Source organism: Hyla sarda, chromosome 9 (genome assembly GCF_029499605.1).
Source record: "Hyla sarda isolate aHylSar1 chromosome 9, aHylSar1.hap1, whole genome shotgun sequence".
Classification (NCBI taxonomy): domain Eukaryota; kingdom Metazoa; phylum Chordata; class Amphibia; order Anura; family Hylidae; genus Hyla; species Hyla sarda.
The window spans coordinates 131,285,824-131,307,810 of NC_079197.1; the positions used below are offsets into that span (position 1 = coordinate 131,285,824).

Sequence of the window (21,987 nt, forward strand, 5' to 3'; positions counted from 1 at the left end):
ATAAATAGTAAAGTTGCTTAGATTTGAATAAGTGTGGTCCTGGCTGATATGAGTTTGTACCAAAATGTCATGCTTTGTGCCATTTTTTGCACTTAAAATGTGGAAATGTATTTCATAAATCTGTTACCACTGTAAACCTAAACAGGGAAATCAATGTACAACACAACCAAAGCACATCTACACCAAGTGAAACGTGCAACATTTTAGTGCAAAAATGCCAGTTTTAACAACATATGCCAGGGGTGTGGAAGTTTAAAAAAAAAAAAAACTACTTGTCCAAGGGACTAAAGCGGAACACAATCTACTTGCCCCTTAAGAAAATCCACTTGTCCTGGTAGATAAAATAATTTCAACCAAAATAGTACGATTCACCCCACTAGACCACCAGGGATGGTTATAAGATTCCTTTAGATACTGCTGTCAACTTTTACACATCACACATACACGGACACCATACACATATACACTTCATATATACACATGACACATACACCATACATATGCACACATCATACATACACACCCCCCCCCCCCCAATCATACATTACATACATATACAACCACCCCTTCCTCCGCCTGCATGCTCGGCCTCCTCACCTGAGCCGGTGTGAGGTGAAATCCTCAGCCTGTGCAGTGCAGTCTCCTCACACTCGTCCTCTCCCCGCTCTGTATTTTCCCCCTTGAATACTTGAAACCTCCCTGTGATAAAATAGGTCCTGTGTAGACAGAGCAGGGGGAAGGGAGAGGCTGTGTGTGGGGGAGGGAGGAGCTGTGGGCTACCTCATTCTCCCCCTGTCTTCTTGTATTATGCAGAGCTGCGCTCTCCATCCTCCGGGAAGGGGGATGAGGGGGGCGTGGCTTAATCATCTCCTGCAGACGTGTGACCTCGGGTTTTGCCCTCGTTCCTGAGATCCCCTCACACCGGCTGGGGGGCTCTGAGCAGCGGCCCCCGGCTACTGAAATCAGCTGGGGGCCACTGCCCCCTCCATACACTCTGAGCGCCGGTGTGAGGTGCAGACTTGCATCGGCTCCTGCGCCTCACACCGGCATTAAAGAAAAATAAGGGAGAAGTCTGTCTGTCCCTGATTGCCCGATACAGGGCTAAATCTATGAACAATTCACCTGCCCGGCGCCCAAAACTACTTGTCCCGGGCGTCGAGCGATAGGATTTCCACATCCCCGTATGAACAACAAAACTGCTCTACCACTAAGTTCCCTTCTATCTTTAACACAAGCTTTGTCTGTTCATGGATTTACTGTCCATGTGCAAGTTCATTTGTTAAATTTTGCACATGTCAAACATGCACAAAAAATGTCTAACTCTAAAAGCATCTAAAGGTTTTATACCAATTCTCTGATGACTTATAATGAGCTCCTTTTGTGCACCAAATTGTCTAGCTGTCCTTGCAAATAGGGCTACACTCAAGAAATAATTTTTTTTTTCTTTACTTGTATAGTGCAGCGTAGACTATTAGAGAATAATGTGGAGGTTCTTGTGTATACCCGATTTAGCTGATGTGGCATGCAGGGGTTGCCAGCAGCCTTTTTCTTTTTCCCCACTGAAATGATTTTCTAATGCTGTTTACATTTCCCATGATACCTCTGGCTTTACTGAGAGAAAGGATGGCATTTGATTGCTGCACTTCATTTTAGCCCTTGGTGCAGTCGGTATACCTGGAGTATACCTTATTAAAATACCTTATCAAACTTAACATCTTCATGAAACGCTTCAGTTGTGATTTATCGATAACCTCTTTTTCTCCACATGGCAATTTGTATTGTATTTTTTGCAACAAAACTCATTAAAACTTCATGTAGTCTGAACTGACCCCACTTGAGTCTAATCAACCCAACTGTAACCTACTGGATGTGTTTGCATTGGTCATCACCAATACATGCTTGTGGATTACCAGTTCATGGGTTCACCTCATTCATCACTAGAAGTCTGACGTGACAAGCAGATGACCATATTAGATTAATATGGCATTTCTCTACAAATTCACATTTATATTATGTATGTTATTGTATGTTAAGGAACCACTGTGTGTGTGTGTGTGTGTCCTTTGTCACTACCGGGTCTATGGACTCCATTTCTTCCTGCAATCCTGACATCAGATAACTCTTAGAAATCTGCCCTAAGACACACACTCTGCTGTACTGTCTGAACAGACATTGAAGCCAAGGAGTGCATGCCTCTAATATGACCTCTAAAATATTTGAAAAAATAAAATAAATTCCTTCTTCTCTATATACTTAAATGTAATTGCTTAAACTAAAATTAAATGCTTGATACATCGCTGTTAAGTCCTTGAGCATTTTAATAGCTGTGCCTCTTAGGCTTCCTGTTTAATGGAGAATAGTGAGTCATGCCGGCTCCTTGTGACATTTCTTTTATTGTCAGGTTTTGTGTGTTATGGAGAACAGTAAGTATTTGCCATCGGGACTGTGTGCACAATGGCATTGCTAAAGGGGGTTTTCTGTGTCAGCTGATACTACAGCAGTGTTTGCGTCACTGGACTAATACTGCTACTCCAAACGCCTTCAATCATAGATTTATATCTGAAAATTACAGAACTTTAGTGTGTTAGTATAGAGATTGCTTGTGCGATTAGAAGCAGTGGAGCAACGTACCGCAGCCTTGCTCTGCTCTCTTAAATAGGGCAGCACTACAGTACCTTTCACTGCAGCTACTAATAGTATGACAATTGTAGTGATGATGATTTGTGAAAATTGAGAGGTGGTCTTGGTCACTTCTCAGTCAGCCGATCTGTGGGGATGCCGGGAGTCAGACTCCCCCTGATCTAATATTGATTGCCTCCTATTCTAGGAAAAAGCCATCAAAATTTAAATGGGTATTCTGGCTTTATACAAAGGATAGGGGATAAGATGCATGATCGCAGGAGACCCCCACAATCTCTGTGCAGCCCCCGGCATTCTGAGATGGGATGTGACGTCACGGCCATGCCTCCTAGTGACGGCACGCCCCCTCCAGTCATGTTTATGGGAGGGATGTTGTGTGGCAGTGATGACACATCCCCGTCTCGGAGGCAGCACCCAGCACAGAATGCCGGGGGCTGCATCCTTTGCATAGGGGATAAGATGTATAAAGCTGGACTCTTTAAGGTCAGGATAACCCCTTTGAAAGTGTACAGCCACTGTTGGGATCAAACTACACATTTTAACATTTTTGTCTCTTTCCCAAAAAAATAAATTGTTGTCCGTAGTAATGGCATTGAGATACAAAATCTCTTCCAAATACCTGCAGTAGAGAGGCACTAACAATTTTTTTTTTTTAGTCACCACACACTGGGATTTCAGTGATTTTAAAAAGTAGTAATGTTTTCTTCTATAGAGTATGATACATAAAGTTTTGATAACTCTGTTGATATTGGGGGGGGGGGGGGGGGGGCGCTTCTTAGTTGAAAAATAGAGGAACGTGTGTATAGATTGTTGTACAGGGCAAAATGATTCTTCGCCACTCACTCCAAGGAATGCTGTCTCTCTGCGTCACGGTGACATTCCTTGGAGTGGAGGAGATACATTGTGTCATCTTACTGTTGACCGATTGTGCTGCAAATAAAGAAGAAACATTGTGGAAGACAAAGTGGTTGTGAGTAACACTTATCCCCTGTACAAGAAGTGTGTGAATGTCTATGCGCATATTCCCATATGTTTTGGACTAAGCAGTAAATGTTGAGGTCAGGTGGACTGCTGAACATGGAACAGTATGGTGGTGTTGAAGGGGGGCTTGGTTGGCTGGGGGAAGGGGGTTCTTGTTGGCGGGGAAGACTTGCCACAAAAAGTCTAGTTTAAGCCCTTAAGGACATGTTGTTTTTTTTTTTGTTGTTGTTTTTTCATTTTTGCACTTTTGTTTTTTTCCACCTCGCCTTCTAAAAATCATAACTCTTAAAATTTTCCACCTACATACCTATATGAGGGCTTGTTTTTTGCCCCACCAATTGAATTTGTAATCAATCATTTCACCATAAAATATATATATTTTTGGGGCAAAATTGAAAAAAAAATAAAATAAAAAAATAAACCTTTTTGGGGGCTCTTTTCGGTAAAAATGACAATTATCTTTTTTTTGATAAAGTTACAACTTTTTGTACGGAAATTAGCACGTTTAAAAATGTCCTCTTCTGACCCCTATAACTTTATTTTTTCCACATACGGGGCTATATGAGGGCTCATACTTGTATGTCTAGTTTTTATCGGGACCATTTTTGTTTTAATGGGACTTTTTGATTGATTGATTTTTTTTTTTTTTATATGTATACTAAGCGACCAAAAACACGCAATTCTGTACATTAGTATTTTTTGTTATGCATACGCTAGAGATGAGCGAACTTGCAGTAAATTCGATTAGTCACCAACTTCTCGGCTCGGCCTGCATAAATTAATTTAGCTTTCAGGTGCTCCCGTGGACTGGAAAAGGTGGATACAGTCCTAGGAGACTCTTTCCTAGGACTGTATACTCCTCTTCCAGCCCACCGGAGCACCTGGAAGCTGAACTAATATATGCAGGATAAGTCATCAACTGCCGAGCCTAGAAGTTCGTGACAAATCGAATTTACTGTAAGTTCGCTCATCTCTAGCATACGCCATTGACCGTGCGGTTTGATTAACCCCTTAAGGACCTTTTTCCGTTTTTGCATTTTCATTTATTCCTTATCACCTTCTAAAAATCATAACTATTCCAATTTTGCACCTAAAATTCCATATTATGGTTTTTTTTTGTGCCACTAATTCTACTTTGCAGTGACATTAGTCATTTTACCAAAATATCCACGGCAAAACGGGAAAAAAAATTCATTGTGCGACAAAATTGAAAAAAAAATTGTTACTATTTTGTAACTTTTGGGGGCTTCCGTTAAATTTTTCGGTAAAAATGACACCTTATCTTTATTCTGTAGGTCCATATGGATAAAATAATACCCTACATATATAGGTTTGATTTTGTCGTACTTCTAAAAAAAAAATCATAACTACATGCAGGAAAACGTATACGTTAAAATTGTCATATTCTGACTCCTATAATTTATTTTTTTCCATGTACGGGACGATATGAGGGCTAATTTTTTGCGCTGTCATCTGAAGTTTTTATCGGTACCATATTTTTATTGATCGGACTTTTTGATTGCTTTTTATAAATTTTTTCATGATATAAAAAGTGACCAAAAATACGCTATTTCGGAATTTGGAATTTTTTTGCGCATACGCCATTGACATTGCGGTTTAATTAACAATATATTTTTATAGCTCGGACACTTCCGCACACGGCGATACCACATATGTGTTTTTTTTTTTTTTTTTTTTTTTTTTTTCTCAATGGGAAAAGGGGGGTGATTCTTACTTCTATTAGGGAAGAGGTTAAATGATCTTTAACTTTTTTTCACACTTTTTTTTTTTTTTTTTGCAGTGTTATAGCCCCCCCTAGTGTCTATAACACTGAACATACCGATCTCGTACACAAATCATTGCCGTGCATTGACAAAGATCGGTGTTATTTATGGTCGATAGGTCGACTTCACCGCAATGTTCCAGATCAGCCCAACTGAGCTGCCGGGTAGCTTTTACTTTCTTTTTAGATGCGACGATCAACTTTGAACGCCGCGTCTAAACGGTTAATAGCACGCGGCACAACGATTGGGGACCAGCCCAGGGTCCCGGCTGTCATTAGACACCAGGACTGACCCAGTATGACGCGGGGTCACGGCGTGTTATATACCTGCTGGAGAAGCCGTAGGGCGTACAGGTACGCCCTGCATCCTTAAGAGGTTAGCATTATATTTTTATAGTTCAGACGTTTACGCACGTGGCGATACCACATATGTATGTTTGTTTTTGTTTTTGTTATATTTTTTGGGGCAAAGGGGGGGGTGATTGAAACTTGTATTAGGAAAGGGGCTAAATCACATTTATTACCTTTTTTTTTTTTACCACATTTTTTTTTTTTTTTTAACCTTTTTTTTTACACTATTTTTTAGTCCCCATTGAGGGCTATTACATGCAATTATTAGATTGCTTACACTGTTCAATACTATGCCATAGCTTTGCAGTGTTATCAGTACTGCATTGCTCCAGCCTGCTGAAGCTGACTGGAGCCTTGGAGAATCGATAGGACGGCGAGGAGGCAGGTAAGGGTCTTTTACCACGATGATCCCGATCAGCTCCGCTGAGCTGCCAAAATTGCATCTTTGGAATTTTAGACGCTGCAATCAACTTTGATTGCGTGGTCTAAAGGGTTACTGCAAAGCATCGGCCCGATGGCCAGTGTCCAGCATTAGCCGCAGATCCTGGCTGCTCATAGTAGCCGGGACCGAAAGCATACGAAGTGTGCTCAGCTCCACGCCGTATATATATATATATATATAGCTCAAGTCGTTAAGGGGTTAAGAGGTCCCCAAACAGAACACATCACAACACTCAACCAGTGCTCCATCCCCTTGCTATGGGACTGCCAAAGATGACATAATACAGCAATCTATCAGATTCCATATTTATTGGCGTATAACAAACATTTTTGTAACTAAAATTGTAAGCTTAAAGTCTATCTGCGTGTTATATGCAGATAAACTCTTTATGGCCCTGCAGAAGCTTCTAATTCATTGAAACGCAATGGCTTCTGCGGGGCCAGAAAGTTTAATTTTTTACCCAAATATCCTTGTTAAAATGAGGGTACACGCATTTACACGCACCCTCATTTTAACAAGGATATTTGGGTAAAAAACCTTTTTTACCCAAATTTCCTTGGAAAAATTAGGGTCCGTTTTATAGGCCATTGCGTGTTATACCCCAGTAAATACAGTACTTATCAGCTTTACTTGTCACGATCATGAACCTTATGAACACTATAACAACTTCATGAACAAAAGTACTCTGCGTGTAGACTCTTAAATTTAAAGTAACATCTGGCTGCAGCATTTTGAAGTCAAAAAGGACACAAACACCAGGAAAACACATCAAAATGCTTTTTTTCTGTTTTTGCTTTAATTTCTAATAAATGTTGCCCTCTTGAAACTGTGAACATACTTTTTTTAAATCTTTTTTTTTTTTTTTAGCATCTTAACCCCTTAAAGGGGTAGTCCAGTGGTGAAAAACTTATCCCCTATCCTAAGGATAGGGGATAAGTTTGAGATCGCGGGGGGTCCGACCGCTGGGGCCCCCTGCGATCTCTCTGTACGGGGCCCCGGCTCTCCGCCGAGATAGCGGGTGTCGACCCCCGCACGAAGCGGCGGCTGACACGCCCCCTCAATACATCTCTATGGCAGAGCCGGAGATTGCCGAAGGCAGCGCTTCGGCTCTGCCATAGAGTTGTATTGAGGGGGCGTGTCGGCCGCCGCCTCGTGCGGAGGTCGACACGCCCCCTTCCCGCCGGCTGTCGGGGCTCCATACAGGAGATCTCGGGGGGCCCCAACGGTCGGACCCCCCGCGATCTGCAACTTATCCCCTATCCTTAGGATAGGGGATAAGTTGCTCACCACTGAATCACCACTGGACTACTCCTTTAAGGACTCTTTGCACTTTTGTTTTTTCCTCCTTACCTTTTAAAAATCATAACCCTTTCAATTTTCCACCTAAAAATCCATATTATGGCTTATTTTTTGCGTCGCCAATTCTACTTTGCAGTGACATTAGTCATTTTACCCAAAAATGCACGGATAAACGGAAAAAAAATCATTGTGCGACAAAATCGAAGAAAAAACGCCATTTTGTAACTTTTGGGGGCTTCCGTTTCTACGCAGTGCATATTTCGGTAAAAATGACACCTTATCATAATGCTGTAGGTCCATACGGTTAAAATGATACCCTACTTACATAGGTTTGATTTTGTCGCACTTCTGGAAAAAATCATAACTACATGCAGGAAAATTTATGCGTTTAAAAATGTCATCTTCTGACCCCTATAACTTTTTTTTATTTTTCCACGTATAGGGCGGTATGAGGACTCATTTTTTGCACCATGATCTGAAGTTTTTATCGGTATGATATTTGTTTTGATCAGACTTTTTGATCACTTTTTATTCATTTTTTAATGGTATAAAAAGTGACCAAAATACGCTTTTTTGGACTTTGGAATTTTTTTGCGCATACGCCATTGACCGTGCGGTTTAATTAATGATATATTTTTATAGTTCGGACATTTACGCACGCGGCGATACCACATATGTTTATTTTTATTTTTTTACACTTTTTTATGGGAAAAGGGGGGTGATTCAAACTTTTATTAGGGAAGGGGTTAAATGACCTTTATTAACACTTTTTTTTTTTACATTTTTTTTACAGTGTTATAGGTCCCATAGGGACCTATAACACTGTACACACTTATCTTTTACACAGATCACAGACGTGTATTAACACGCCTGTGATCAGTGTTATCGGCGCTTGACTGCTCCTGCCTGGATCTCAGGCACGGAGCAGTCATTCGCCGATCGGACACTGAGGAGGCAGGTAAGGGCCCTCCCGGTGTCCGGTCAGCTGTTCGGGACGCCGCGATTTCACCACGGCGGTCCCGAACAGCCCGACTGAGCAGCCGGGTCACTTTCCCTTTAGAAGCGGCGGTCAGCTTTGACCGCCGCTTCTAAAGGGTTAATACCGCACATCGCCGCGATCGGCGATGTGTGGTATTAGCCGCAGGTCCCGGCCGTTGATGAGCGCCGGGACCGACGCGATATGATGCGGGATCGCGGCGCGATCCCGCTTCATATCGCGGGAGCCGGCGCAGGATGTAAATATACGTCCTGCGTCGTTAAGGGGTTAAAATGCCTTGGGTAGCATGTCCGTACCATAAGTCTGAGTTCACATTGTCGTTGTACTTCGTCCCGTTAAGTGCCCGTTAGGCGAACGGCCCCAAAAATGAGTCTGAGCACAGCAAACTCCACCATGTCACCATTGAGTCCCTATAGATCCCATTGACTTGAATGCGGTCTGTCAGGGATCCAGTAGTTTACCGGAGTTTAGCCGAGAAAAATAGTTATCACAATTTTTTTCTCCGTCAAATTCCTGTTATTGCGACAGACTTTCCAATGTAGCTTTGTATAACGTAGCCTGTCAGCAATGTGAACGAGCACTAAGAGATCAAGCTAAAAAAAGAAATAGAGAAAAAGTTCATAGTGGTTCATTGGAGTACATTTGTGCAAATAATTAAGAGCACACCAACCGGCACAACTATCTGCAAACCACACCCTCTGCAAGGAAGGTTACGAACGTGAAAATTTTGCGTAATTGGGAGCTAGCTTTGGCTCAAGTCAATGTCCAAAATAAAAGCACACAGTGAACACAATTAGGCAGGCGCTTGCCAGCTGATGAATCCTCTCCCCACCCTTCTGCCATGATGTTTATGAAAACATTAACATTAGGGGTTATAAGCTGTATTTTGGTTCTTTGTTGAAGGACATTGAGTGTTGGATAAATAATTTAGGTAGTTTTCCTATTACATATATTTATTATTATTCACTCTTTCATGCTCTTTTCTTTTCTGATTACAGGGATTTGACCAGCTACGAATAGAAGGCTTGCTTTGTGATGTTACATTAGTGCCAGGTGATGGGGAGGAAATCTTTCCAGTTCACAGAGCTATGATGGCATCCTCAAGTGATTACTTCAAAGCCATGTTTACAGGTGATATCATAGTGAAATGTTGCAAAGTTAAAAAGGAATCACAGAAACGGATTATAGGGCAGTTAAGATTCTTGAGACTGCTTGCTATACCTTATTTCTCCTTTGGAGAACCCTTTATGCTTTGTTCCATAAATTGGCACAAGCACACAAGAAACATTGGCATTAGTAACATACACCATCATTTAAATCAATTACACTTTTTTCTTTCTTGGTGCTCCCTCTGGTATTTACTGTCCTTTAGATAGACACATAACCAAATAGTCACATTCAGTATAACATGTTAATCATGGCAATATACCATCTATAGTGACTCACAGAACCGTCTAATATTGTGTGTCATATTATTAAAGATTTTTTTTTTAAATTTTGTATTTTTTTTCTTTTATTATTCAATTTGATATAGTGTAATTTGCATTGCCCTTGGTTGCCTGTTTGTATACAAATACATAACAATTTGGATACATGACCTTCCAATATTTCATGGCGTTTGAGCTTTTTGTAATGCTGAGCAGCAATTCATCTTTTATTTATGAAATGCTGCTTTGCTTTGTCCCATTGTCATGGATAATACTGAAAATACAAAGTGCAGAAGAGATGAACCCTTCCTTTTATTGTAACCGGGCATAAGCTAATGGACATTATACAGGATAACAATAAGGTTTTGATGTGGTAGTAGAAATAATGTTGCCGTCTTCTAATAGATTTTTTTTTTTTCATGCTTTTACTTCTTCTATGCCTCATTTTGCAGACTTGGGCCATGTTTATCTAGTCTGTTAATGCCTTTGGCTGTCCAGGCATGGAAGCTGTAGTTTTGCAACAGCTGTAAGCACCCTGGTTGGGAAACACTGGCCCATAGCAACCAGTCCAAATGCATTTCCAGAGTAGGAAGCTGGGTTCTGATTGGTTTGTATAAGGACACTTTTGATGAGCCATGCAGAATATGTCCTTTTTTTTTTTTGTCCTGAATGACAACATCCCGGTCCTGCTGGTGTGTAGCAGGATTTCCAGCAACTCAATATGCCTGTTAACTGGAAAAGGAAATTTAGGGGCAAATATGTGACTGTCCCTAGCAGGCATAAAAATTATTTCAGACAAAAAGACCTTTCCACATGAGCAACCTTTTTAAAATAACTGTTGTTGTCAATACCATAATATGATTTGTAAATCATTTTATTTACCAAAAATGACTGCTTACACCAGAAGAAAGTGATGGAGGCTTGGCCACTAGGTGTCTCACTTCACTGCAATCTTGCTTTTCACTGCCTGTAAGGGGAAATCTGTCTTTAACAACGCAGCAAGATGGGATACAGGAGGGGCCAGACAACGAAGGGAGGAAGTAACTGTGTGTACTACTGGCAAACAGTCTGTCTCTGGTCTCACTCAATGAAATGGAGAGAATGAGAAATAGGTGAAAGGAACTCTCAGAAATGCAATAAAGGCAGTGAGAGCTCAAAAATCAGTCATCACTCTGAAGGGTTAATGTAACCAAGATATACCTGTATAAGCAGTGTGTGTCATATAATAATTAAAAGCAGTTTTTATTTTCTTTATCTAAGGATACAGACACAAAATTAGTTATAAAGTATAGAATTATTAATAATAAAATAATTCCACCTGTTTTTTGTTGCGTTTGTGATGGAACTGATATGGCATACAATAGTGCAAAAAGAGTAAAACCATTTAACTATTTAGTTTTTATAGGAAACTAATGTAAATGCCCATGATGTAATATATGAGGCTTTGTCTTGTCAGTGTTTTGGTAGAATATCAGTTGTCTAAAATTGGAATGTGTAATTCTTACTTTCTTCACCTGCAAACACTAAATGCAATTTATGCGTAAGAACATTCTGTGTAACATTTAATCCTTGAGTAATTAAACCTGGAATTTAGTTTAACGCCCTATGCATATTCAAGTGTCTACTGCGAACAAAGACTTTTAATGTACAACGTTTTATTTAACTTGTGCACATCTTAAGGATAATTAAAATGAAGTCTGATTTCTTGTCTAGGTGGAATGAAGGAACAGGACTTAATGTGCATTAAATTACACGGTGTGAACAAAATTGGATTAAAGAAAATTATTGATTTCATTTACACTGCAAAACTTTCCCTGAATATGGATAATCTTCAAGATACACTGGAAGCTGCAAGCTTTTTACAGATACTGCCTGTGCTGGACTTCTGTAAAGTATTTCTTATATCTGGGGTAAGACCAAAGAACTGAACTCTTTCTTCAGATCTGCCTGAAATCTCTAAGCATTTTACTCATGTTACTGAGTTTTCTCTATGACCTGAATGCGTAAAAGATGTTAAAGGGAATATATTGCCTATATTTTTATTTTTCACTCATTACAGCCAGATTCAGAAACATGTTCTGTTTTTACAATCAGTTTTCTATTTTGTCATCTTGATTTTTATTTTATCTTATTTCCATTTTGTACATTATTATTAGAGATGAGCGAAGTTACAGTGATGTGATTCGTCACGAACCTCGCGGCTTGGTAGTTGCTGACTTTATCCTGCATAAATTAGTTCAGCTTTCAGGTGCTCCAGTGGGCTGGAAAAGGTGGATATAGTCCTAGGAGAGAGTATCCAGCCCACCGGAGCACCTGAAAGCTGAACTAATGCAGGCTAAAGTCAGCAACTATCGAGCCGCGAGGTTTGTGACAAATAGAATCACTGTAACTTCGCTCATCTCTAATTATTATGAGGGCAGCAATCTAGCCATATCTGTTTTTAGCAGCCTTACAGCAAGCCCCATGGACACAGGAAACATCAGACATCAGTTGTCCCATTCATATGAATATTAAGGTTACTGGGCATTCTCTGTGACCTTTTGTAGGGGTCATTATGATGGTGGGTTGTGTGTGTGTGTGGGGGGGGGGGGGAGGGGCTGAACTGGCGCCCCAATCTATTGTCTTCTCTATCTACTGGTGCCACTTTTACTGTAATGAAGTGTTGATCACTTTCCAGCTGTCTTTTCCTTATCACATACAAATCAGGAATTTTATGCTTAGGCTAAGTTCACAATGCTGTAGGACTCTGTCGTAACAACAGAAGTTTAGCAGAGAAAAAATTAGATCCCCGGCAGACCCCATTTAAGTAAAGGAAATCCGGTGATGACCCACTGGTGTCAGTTGTGCCATGGCCCATTTTGGGGCTGTCCGGTAGAAAAAACAGCTCAACTGATCCAGAATGGGATGGAACACAAAGGCAATGTGGCCTAGTTGTGAAAATGGAAACTGCAAGTTTTCAGGATTATTTTAAAATATAGATAGTAAAATAGAAAATTAGAAAAAACATCACCAAAAATCTTTACAGGAAACCTGTTACCAGTTTTATGCTTTCCAAACCATGGGCAGCATAAAACAGGTGCAGGCAGCACAATCTCAGCCCACTATGATTTACTCTGAAACGCTTGGAAATTTCATAGATACCATAATTTTATAAAGCCGCCAGGACCCAGGTAACTAGTCACAGGGGGCAGTCCCTGTGGCTGCTCTCCGCCTTGTAGGCTGACTCCCCTCTCAATCTGTTTATATGGAAAGACATGTCGCTCACTGTTGGCGGGGTGGAGAGCAGCCACTGTGACACCCCCAATGATTAGTTACCTGGAGGGTTTCAGAGTAAGTCAGTCTGCCAGCACCTGTTTTATGCTGTCCATGGTTTATATAATAAATCTCTAAAATAGCTATATTTTCATGATCTGAACTGAAAAACTTAATAAACGAAACAATTAAAGTTTCATGTGTAAAATGAAAGACCTTCCACTCTTGACATTATCCACCCACTGTATATGGGTTAAAATCCATTGTACTAAAAATACAGTTTTATACTGAGGGATCTGAAGTTAAGCTAATGTTTAATGTTTGATCTGAGAATGGACTTTGTTATATGGATTCATTTTCTCCCAGACAGGTCAATTTTACATCTGCTTCCAAACTGGCAGAAGCGCAGCATGATTTTATGTAATCCATAGTGACTACAATTTTTTAGTAACATAGGTCATAAGGCTGAAAAAAGACCAGAGTCAATCAGGTTCAACCTATATCCCTAATGAGTCCCTACTGTGTTGATCCAGAGGAAGGCAAAAAAACCTCATACTTGAGGTAAAAATTCCTTCCCGACTCCAAATATGGCATCAGAATAAATCCCTGGATCAACCTTCAGTCCCTATAGATCTAGAATTCATAATCCGTTATGTTGATATTCTCCAAAAAATGCATCCAAACCCCTTAAAATTATTTTACAGTTAACAGGACCACCTCCTCCGGCAGAGAATTCCACAGTCTCACTGCTTTTACAGTAAATAACCCCCGTCTGTATTTGTGTAGAAACCTTCTTTCCTCTAAACGTAGAGGATGTCCCCTTGTTATAGATACAGTCCTGGGTATAAATAGATCATGGGAGAGATCTCTGTACTGTCCCCTGATATATTTATACATAGTTATTAGGTCTCCCCTAAGCCTTCTTTTTTCTAAACTAAATAACCCTAATTCTGATAATCTTTCTTGGTACTTTAGTCCTCCCATTCCCCGTATTACCCTGGTTTGAACCCTCTCCAGCTCCACTATATCTTTCTTATACACTGGTGCCCAGTACTGTACACAGTATTCTAGGTGTGGTCTGACTAGTGATTTGTACAGCAGTAGAATTATTTCCTTGTCGTGGTGTTATGCCCCTATTGATGCACCCAATTATTTGTTTTGCCTTGGCAGCAGCTGCCCGACACTGGTCACTACAGCTGAATTTACTATTAACTAAGACTCCCAAGTCCTTTTTCATGTCAGTCGTCCCAAGTGTGCGCCCATTTAATACATAATCCCAGCCCGAATTTTTCTTCCCCATATGCATTACCTTACATTTATCAGTGTTGAACCTCATCTGCCACTTCCCAGCCCAAACCTCCAACCTATCCAGATTCATTTGTAACAGTGCACTGTCCTCTATTGTGTTTACCGCTTTAGAGTTTAGTATCATCTGCAAAGATTGCTACTTTACTATTCCACCCCTCTACAAGGTCATTAATATATATTTTAAATAGAACCGGATCCAAGACTGACCCCTGTGGTACCCCACTAGTAACAGTCACCCAATCAGAATAAGTACCATTAATAACCACCCTCTGTTTCCGATCACTGAGCCAGTTACTTACCCACTTACACACATTCTCCCCCAGTCCAATCCTTCTCATTTTATGCACCAACCTTTTATGTGGCACCGTATCAAATGCTTTGGAAAAATTCAGATATACGACATCAAGCGATTCCTCCTGGTCCAGTCTGGAGCTCACCTCCTTATAAAAGCTGATCAGGTTAGCTTGACAGGAACGATCCCTCATAAATACATGCTGATGTGGCTTGAAATCCACCTTAATTTCCAATAAGGTGGACTTTCAGGAGGATACTGCATAACTGCATGTCCTCTAATAAGATTTTACCGTTTTGTAATAAGATTTTTTAGTCTTGTCATCACTTTATAAGACTGAGGGGTATTCTGATTCCCTATAGTTTTCTCTTCTCATACACAGGATATTATACACCTTTTTCTAGGCTTCTCATAAATTTTAACTGAGTTTGCTCTGATTTATATGAGACTGCCAGGAAAATTGCTTCTGGTCCCTGTATTTATGTTAAGGTAGTGATTCTTATATGGGGCAATACATTTGAGGAAATTACTATTCATAAGAGTTGAACAAATCTACAGTAGGATTCGCCAAATCAGTTTGTTTAGTCTTCAAAAAGTTGGTTCTCCTGTCCAAGTTTTCATATTTCCTGGAGAAATCTTAAATGAGACTCTCTAAGGTTTCCAAGGAAGGTGTCATGCCAGACTTTTCTGGGGAATTGGTGCAGAACAACATTTTCTAAATATGCCACAAAAATAAGGCTGTATTATGTCCATGTAAAACCATAATAAAAATGAATTGGACAGCGACATATAGGAGTTTGGCCGTGCCTGGTACTGCATCTAAACATATTCACTAAACAGGACATAAATGCAGTACCAGGCACAGGCACACTTTATTCTGATGATGATCCCAGCTGTCACAGCGCCAAGAAATCAATATTCATGGCATGGATTAGTCCATCAGTACATTGAGGGTACACTCATCAATACCCCCACCGTACATTTACATGTGCATGTTTTACGGGAGAGTTTACTTAGCAGATTTTGCTACCTCTTGACTTCATTAGGTAGAAAAATCATCTGCTGCAGGAAAATGTGGTACGTTCACACATCTGCCGTGGATTTGCTGCAAACCCATTGAAGTCAATGGGTAGAAACATAATCCGTTTGCAGAATTTCGCTGCAGAAAAGTTGATTTTTTTTTTTTGTGCGGAAGAGCTGCAACACATTATGTACAGGCCAACATACCATTAGGCCGAATTCACACGGCAGAATTTCTGCACTGAATTCTGCATGAATATTCTGCATGAATTTATATCCAATACACTTCAATGGGATTTCGTTGACCTATTCACATAGCAGAATTTCTGCTGCAGGAATTCCATTGCAGTGAATGGGTTATAAATTCATGCAGAATTCAGCACAGAAATCCTGCCGTGTGAATACGGCCTTAAAGGGAAACTGACAGTAGGGTCGGCCGTATTATCTTGCTGGTACTGGGTGATAATGTGGTTGATGCTGATCACAATTTGTTTTTATTTTTCACATGTTGCACCGTTTAGGATGAAAATAATATGCAAATGAGTATGTTTGGTGCATTGGGGTGTTCCTTCACTTGCCCTGTAAGTCCAGTAAGAACACTTCCCTAGTAAATATGCATAACACTCCTCAGTAGTCATGTAGCTACTACAATATGCGCTGTGAGATCCGATGAGGAAGGTTATGTATATTTATTATTATTATTAAATTGTGTTCTGGACCTGCTGTTCAGGTGTTGCAGTACACCTGGCAGGTAAGAAACACCCCCGATGCACTAAACACACTCATTTTCATATTCATATTTTTATTCAGATCATCTAAATGGTAAGACGTGTCTAAAAAATTACTAACACCGGAAGTGATAGGCGTCAACCCCCAATATCACCCAGTGCCAGCAGGTTAGTATGGGTGACCCTGCTGTCAGTTTCCCTTTTATTTGAGTCAGCGCACACACATATTATAGAAAATATTTTAACAGTATTTTGCACATATTTTGTGTAACCACATCCTGTGTGTATGTATCACTTCTCTAGGTGTGAGGTTCACCCCGCTGCTTTAATGATAGCTTTCCACATTACAGAGACGTCTAAGCTTCTGTATCTCTCGGTACATTGCATTAAAAGCCTGTGGCTGCCTCAGAGGGGCAAAATGTAAATAGTGGAATACAATTGAGATGCGCGTTGGCATCAGGGGTAGGGGATAATTAATCCTACATAATGTGACATGTTTTCCCTCATTAATTATCACAACTTTTTAATCTTGTTAATCTTTCTTCTATTTAGGAGAGATTGATTTGTGTTTTTCCAGATGATAACCCAGGAGCTCATCTTTTCACAATTTGTTATTGTTTTCAATATTTATGTAGAGGATTAAGTGTATTTTTTTTTATGTCCCTGCACAATTTGGCATCAGCCAGTGATACTTTTTTTTCCCAATTAAAGGAGAAATCTATTAATCCACAGGATAGGGGATAAGTAGCTGATTGCAGGGGGTCCCACCGCTGGGACCCCTCGCAATCTCCTAAACTGAGCCATTTCTATGGAGCACTGAAAAAATCGGGGTTGTCGTTGGGTACACTAATGTCTCCTTATTTACCCCTAGGATTTACATGCAACATTGTTGTTAACCCCTTAAGGACTGAGCCCTTTTTCACCTTAAAGGGTAACTCATTAAAATTAATTTTTGCTATAGCACTCCTTATGGTAAATAAATAATATTTCTAATATACTTTGTTTAAAAAAAAAAGTTTTCTGTTTTATTTGTGCTTAAAAAAGCTCAAGAGCACATTTCCCCCCATTTTATACACAGATTTAGGACCGAAGCCCAAACACAGGAAGTGCAACCTGAAGTGCTGAGGGGTATGTGTTCAGCCTCATCCAATCATACCTTCTCTCACACTTAACTGCCATATGTTGTTGGTTGGACCCACCCCCCTCAGCACTCCAGATTTTTTTCACTAAAATGCTAATGTTGCCCCAAATTTTTCATTTTCAAAGGGGGTAATTGGAGAAAAAGCCTCCCAAAATGTGTAACCCCATTTTGTCTGAGTATGGAAATACCTCATATGTGGATGTAAAGTGCTTTGTGGGCGAAGTACAATGCTCAGAAGAAAAGGAGCGCATTTGGTGAGAGAATTTGGTTGGAATAGAAGTCGGGGGTCATGTGCGTTTACAAAGCCCCCCATGGTGCCAGAACAGTGGACCCCCCCACATGTGACCCCATTTTGGAAACTACACACCTCACAGAATTTAATTAGGGGTGCAGTCAACATTTACACCCCACTGGCGTTTGACAGATCTTTGGAACAGTGGGCTGTGCAAATGAAAAATAAAATTTTTCATTTTCTCCGACCACTGTTCCAAAAATCTGTCAGACACCTGTGGGGCGTAAATGCTCACTGTACCCCTTATCACAATATGTGAGGGGTGTAGTTTCCAAAATGGGGTCACATGTGGAGGGGGCCCATTGTTCTGGATCCAGGGGGGTTTGTAAACACACGTGGCCTTCAATTTCGGACACATTCTCTCTCCAAAATCCCAATGGCGCTGCTTCTCTTCTGAGCATTGTAGTGCGCCAGCAGAGCAATTTACATCCACATATGGGGTATGTTCTCACTCAGAAGAAACGGGGTTACAAATTTTGGGGAGCTTTTTTTTCCTATTCTTTTTTTTTTTTTCCATTTTCACATCCAACTTTAACGAAAATTTGTCAAACACCTGTGGGGTGTTAATGTTCACTATACAGTTTGTTACATTCCGTGAGGGGTGTGGTTTCCAAAATGGGGTCACATCTGGGTATTTATTGTTTTGCGTTTATGTCAGAACCGCTGTAAAATCAGCCACCCCTGTGCAAATCACCTAATTTAGGCCTCAAATGTACATAGTGCGCTCTCACTCCTGAGCCTTGTGCGTCCACAGAACATCTCATGCCCACATATGAGGTATTTCCGAATTCGGGAGAAATTGCGTTACAAATTTTGGGGGTCTTTTCCTTTTACCGCTTGTGAAAATTAAAAGTATGGGGCAACACCAGCATGTTAGTGTAAACCTCCAGCTGTTGCAAAACTACAACTCCCAGCATTCACTGAAAGAACATACATGCTGGGCGTTGTAGTTTTTGCACCTCCCAGCATGTACAGTCTCTCAGTGCATGCTGGGAGTTGTATTTTTGCAACAGCTGGAGGCACACTGGTTGCGAAACACTGAGTTGGGTAACAAACTCTGTTTCACAACCAATGTGTCTCCAGCTGTTTCAAAACTGCAACAATCAGCATGCATTGACAGTCGAAGGGCATGCTGAGAGTTGTAGTTTTGCAACAGCTGGAGGCACACTGCTACAACTGTCTCGGACAGCCCCATTCACCCTTTTTTTTCCGGGTCACCTGAGACCCAATTGACCCAGAATAGCGGTAAATCGTCAGTCTGAATTGACCAGCCTGGGCGATATGCCGGGATGGCTGCTGATAGATATCAGCAGTCATCCCATTCCAATCACAGTGTCCAGAGACGCGGTGATCAAGGAAAGCTGTGCCGTAAATTTCCGGCACTGTGCGCTAAGAACTTCTTAGCGGCACCGTACATTTACGGCGCTCGTCCTTTAGGGGTTAAAGAATTGTTATTATCAGGGGTGTGGAAATTTTATAAAAAACTACTTGTCCACGGGACTAAAATGGAGCAAAATCTACTTGTCCCTCATGACGATCCACTTGTCCGGCCAATTTTCGCTTTTACGCGCTCGTTTTTTCCTCCTCGCCCTATAATAGCCATAACTACCTAATATAATGACACCTTTTAATTTTTCAATAACATATTCTCCGAACCAAAAAATATATATATATATTTAGGGAAGTGAAATTGAAATAGTAAAAGATAATTTAGCAGATTTGGTGGTTTTCTTTTCTGCGCCATTTACCTTGTGGTTGAGGTAACATGTTAGTTTTATACTTTAGGCGCCTGATTACAGCGATACCAGATTTGTATCGTTTACGTCATGTTTTACTAATTCTGGACTTTTTCTAAAATTTTTTAATTGACATTTTTTAACCCCTGTAGCTTTATTTTTTTTTCCGCATACCAGGCTGTATGAGGGCTCATTTTTTGTGCCATAATCAGTTTTTTGTATCGATACCATTTTGGCATTGATCTGACTTTTTAATCGCTTTTTAATTTTTTTTTTTCTGGGATATTATAAAAATTGAAAATCTGTGGTTTGGTATTTTTTTACATTTACCGTACGGGATACATAATGTTATATTTTAATAGGTCGCACAATTACACACGAAGCGATACCAAATATGTTTATTTTTATTATGTTAGCATGTTTTTATATAGGAAAAGGGGGTGATTTGAACTTTTAACATGGAAGGGGTTAATGCAGCGGTCTTCAAACTGTGGCCCTCCAGATGTTGCAAAACTACAACTCCCAGCATGCCCGGACAGCCAACGGCTGTCCTGGCATGCTGGGAATTGTAGTTTTGTAACATCTGGAGGGGCACCGTTTGAAGACCACTGGGTGTCTTTCAAACTTTTATTAAAACTTATTTTTTTTCTTTTACACTTTATTAGACTTATATGAGGAATCATTAGATTCCTCAGACAGATGAATAGATTCTATTGAACTCTATTAATCCGTGTGCTCTGTGATCCATTGATAGAGCCTGGTCCAGCCAGGATCTATCAATGACAGAGGGACAGGAGGTAGCAGAGGTAAGTCCTCCGGCTACCTCCATAGTGACCCGCAGACAAAAGGCGTGTTCTTACCTTTATACTAATGCATCCCATCTCCATCTTAATCCCCTTGTGCTATTATTCCCCCTCCGTCTTAGTCCCCCTGTCCCACAATTCCCACCTCCCTCTGATTCCCTTTTACCATTATTCCCCCTCCATCTTTATCCCCTTGTGCCATTATTATCCAATATGGAACAAGGGGATAAAGATGGAGGAGGGGGAATAATGATACAGGGGGATTAATATGGAGGGGGGGGGGGGTTTGATAATTCCCCCCTCCCTCTGATCCCCTTTTGCCATATCAGATAATAATAGCACAAGGGGATTAAGATGGAGGGGGGGGGGGGGTAATCAACCCCCCCCCCCCCTCCTCCATATTAATCCCTTTGTGTCATTATTCCCCCCTCCCTCTGATCCCCTTTTGTCATTTTCCCCCCTCCATATTAATCCCCTTGTGCCATTATTATCGGATATGGAGGAAGGGGGGAATGGTGCAAGGGGATTAAGATGGAAGGGGAGAGGGGAGTAATAAAGCACAAGACATAAAATTTCAATGCCTTGTGCTTTATTACTCCCCCCCCCCCCCCCTCCGCCATTATCCCTCTCCCCCTCCATCTTAATGCCTTGTGCTCCGTCCCATACAGTCCCCCCCCCCCCCCCCCCCCCTGTACCATACAGCTGTTTACCTGGCGTCCTGTGGTCCCGTTGCCTGCTGCTTCACGGGATGTTCCACAGGGCCGCACTGACGTGTGACGTCCCCCTGCGCTGTGCGGCAACTCCGCGCAACGTCAGGGGAGGCCACACGTCTCCCTGGCAACCACGCAGCTCACTCACAGTAGCCCCGGCTGCATCTCTGGCCGCGCTACTGTACAGTGAGCTGCCGCGGCGATGCGCTGACAAATACTGGCCAATGCATGGCCGGTATTTGTCAGCGTTTTCGCGTACCCCAGGTTGAGAACCCAGGCTTTAGACGCCGCTGTCAGCTTTGACAGCGGCGATCTAAAGGGTTAATAGCCAGCCGCGGCGATCGCCGCATGCTGACTATTAGCGGCGGCCCCCGGCTACTGAGAACAGCCGGGGGCCGCAGAGTATGGAGCGGGCAGGAATCCCGAGCCCGCTCCATACATACTGCAGAGCGCCCCATACAGTCTCCCCGTGCAGACGTGCCTCCTCCCCTCAGCTCTCCGAAGCTACAGCGGGGGGGAGTGAAGGCAGAGGACGCAGGTCTGCACGGGGAGAAGTAAGCCACGCCCCCTCATCTCCCCCCAACACGTCTGCAGAGCAGGGGAGAGACATACACAGCTTCTCATCTCCCCTACTCTGCTTCGTATCTGCAGTCTGTATGGAGCGGGCTCCCGACTCCTGCCCGCTCCATACAGACTGCAGATCCGCCGCACTTGTCAGGTCCGGCCCTGCTTGCCCGAAGCCGGGCTAAGGGCCGGACAAATTCACCTGCCCGGCGCTTAAAACT

At 41.6% G+C, this 21,987-nt stretch overlaps 1 protein-coding gene across 6 annotated transcripts in view; it reads left to right on the forward strand.

Annotated features, from left to right (window-relative positions):
* Positions 1-21,987, forward strand: part of KLHL13 (kelch like family member 13) — an 85,261-nt gene that overhangs the window by 20,490 nt on the left and 42,784 nt on the right. For all 6 annotated transcript variants that reach the window (XM_056541098.1, XM_056541096.1, XM_056541097.1 and 3 more), the window contains 2 exons: positions 9,492-9,624; positions 11,634-11,830. In XM_056541098.1, the coding sequence (XP_056397073.1) occupies positions 9,492-9,624; positions 11,634-11,830 (330 nt within the window). The remainder of the gene's footprint in view (positions 1-9,491; positions 9,625-11,633; positions 11,831-21,987) is intronic.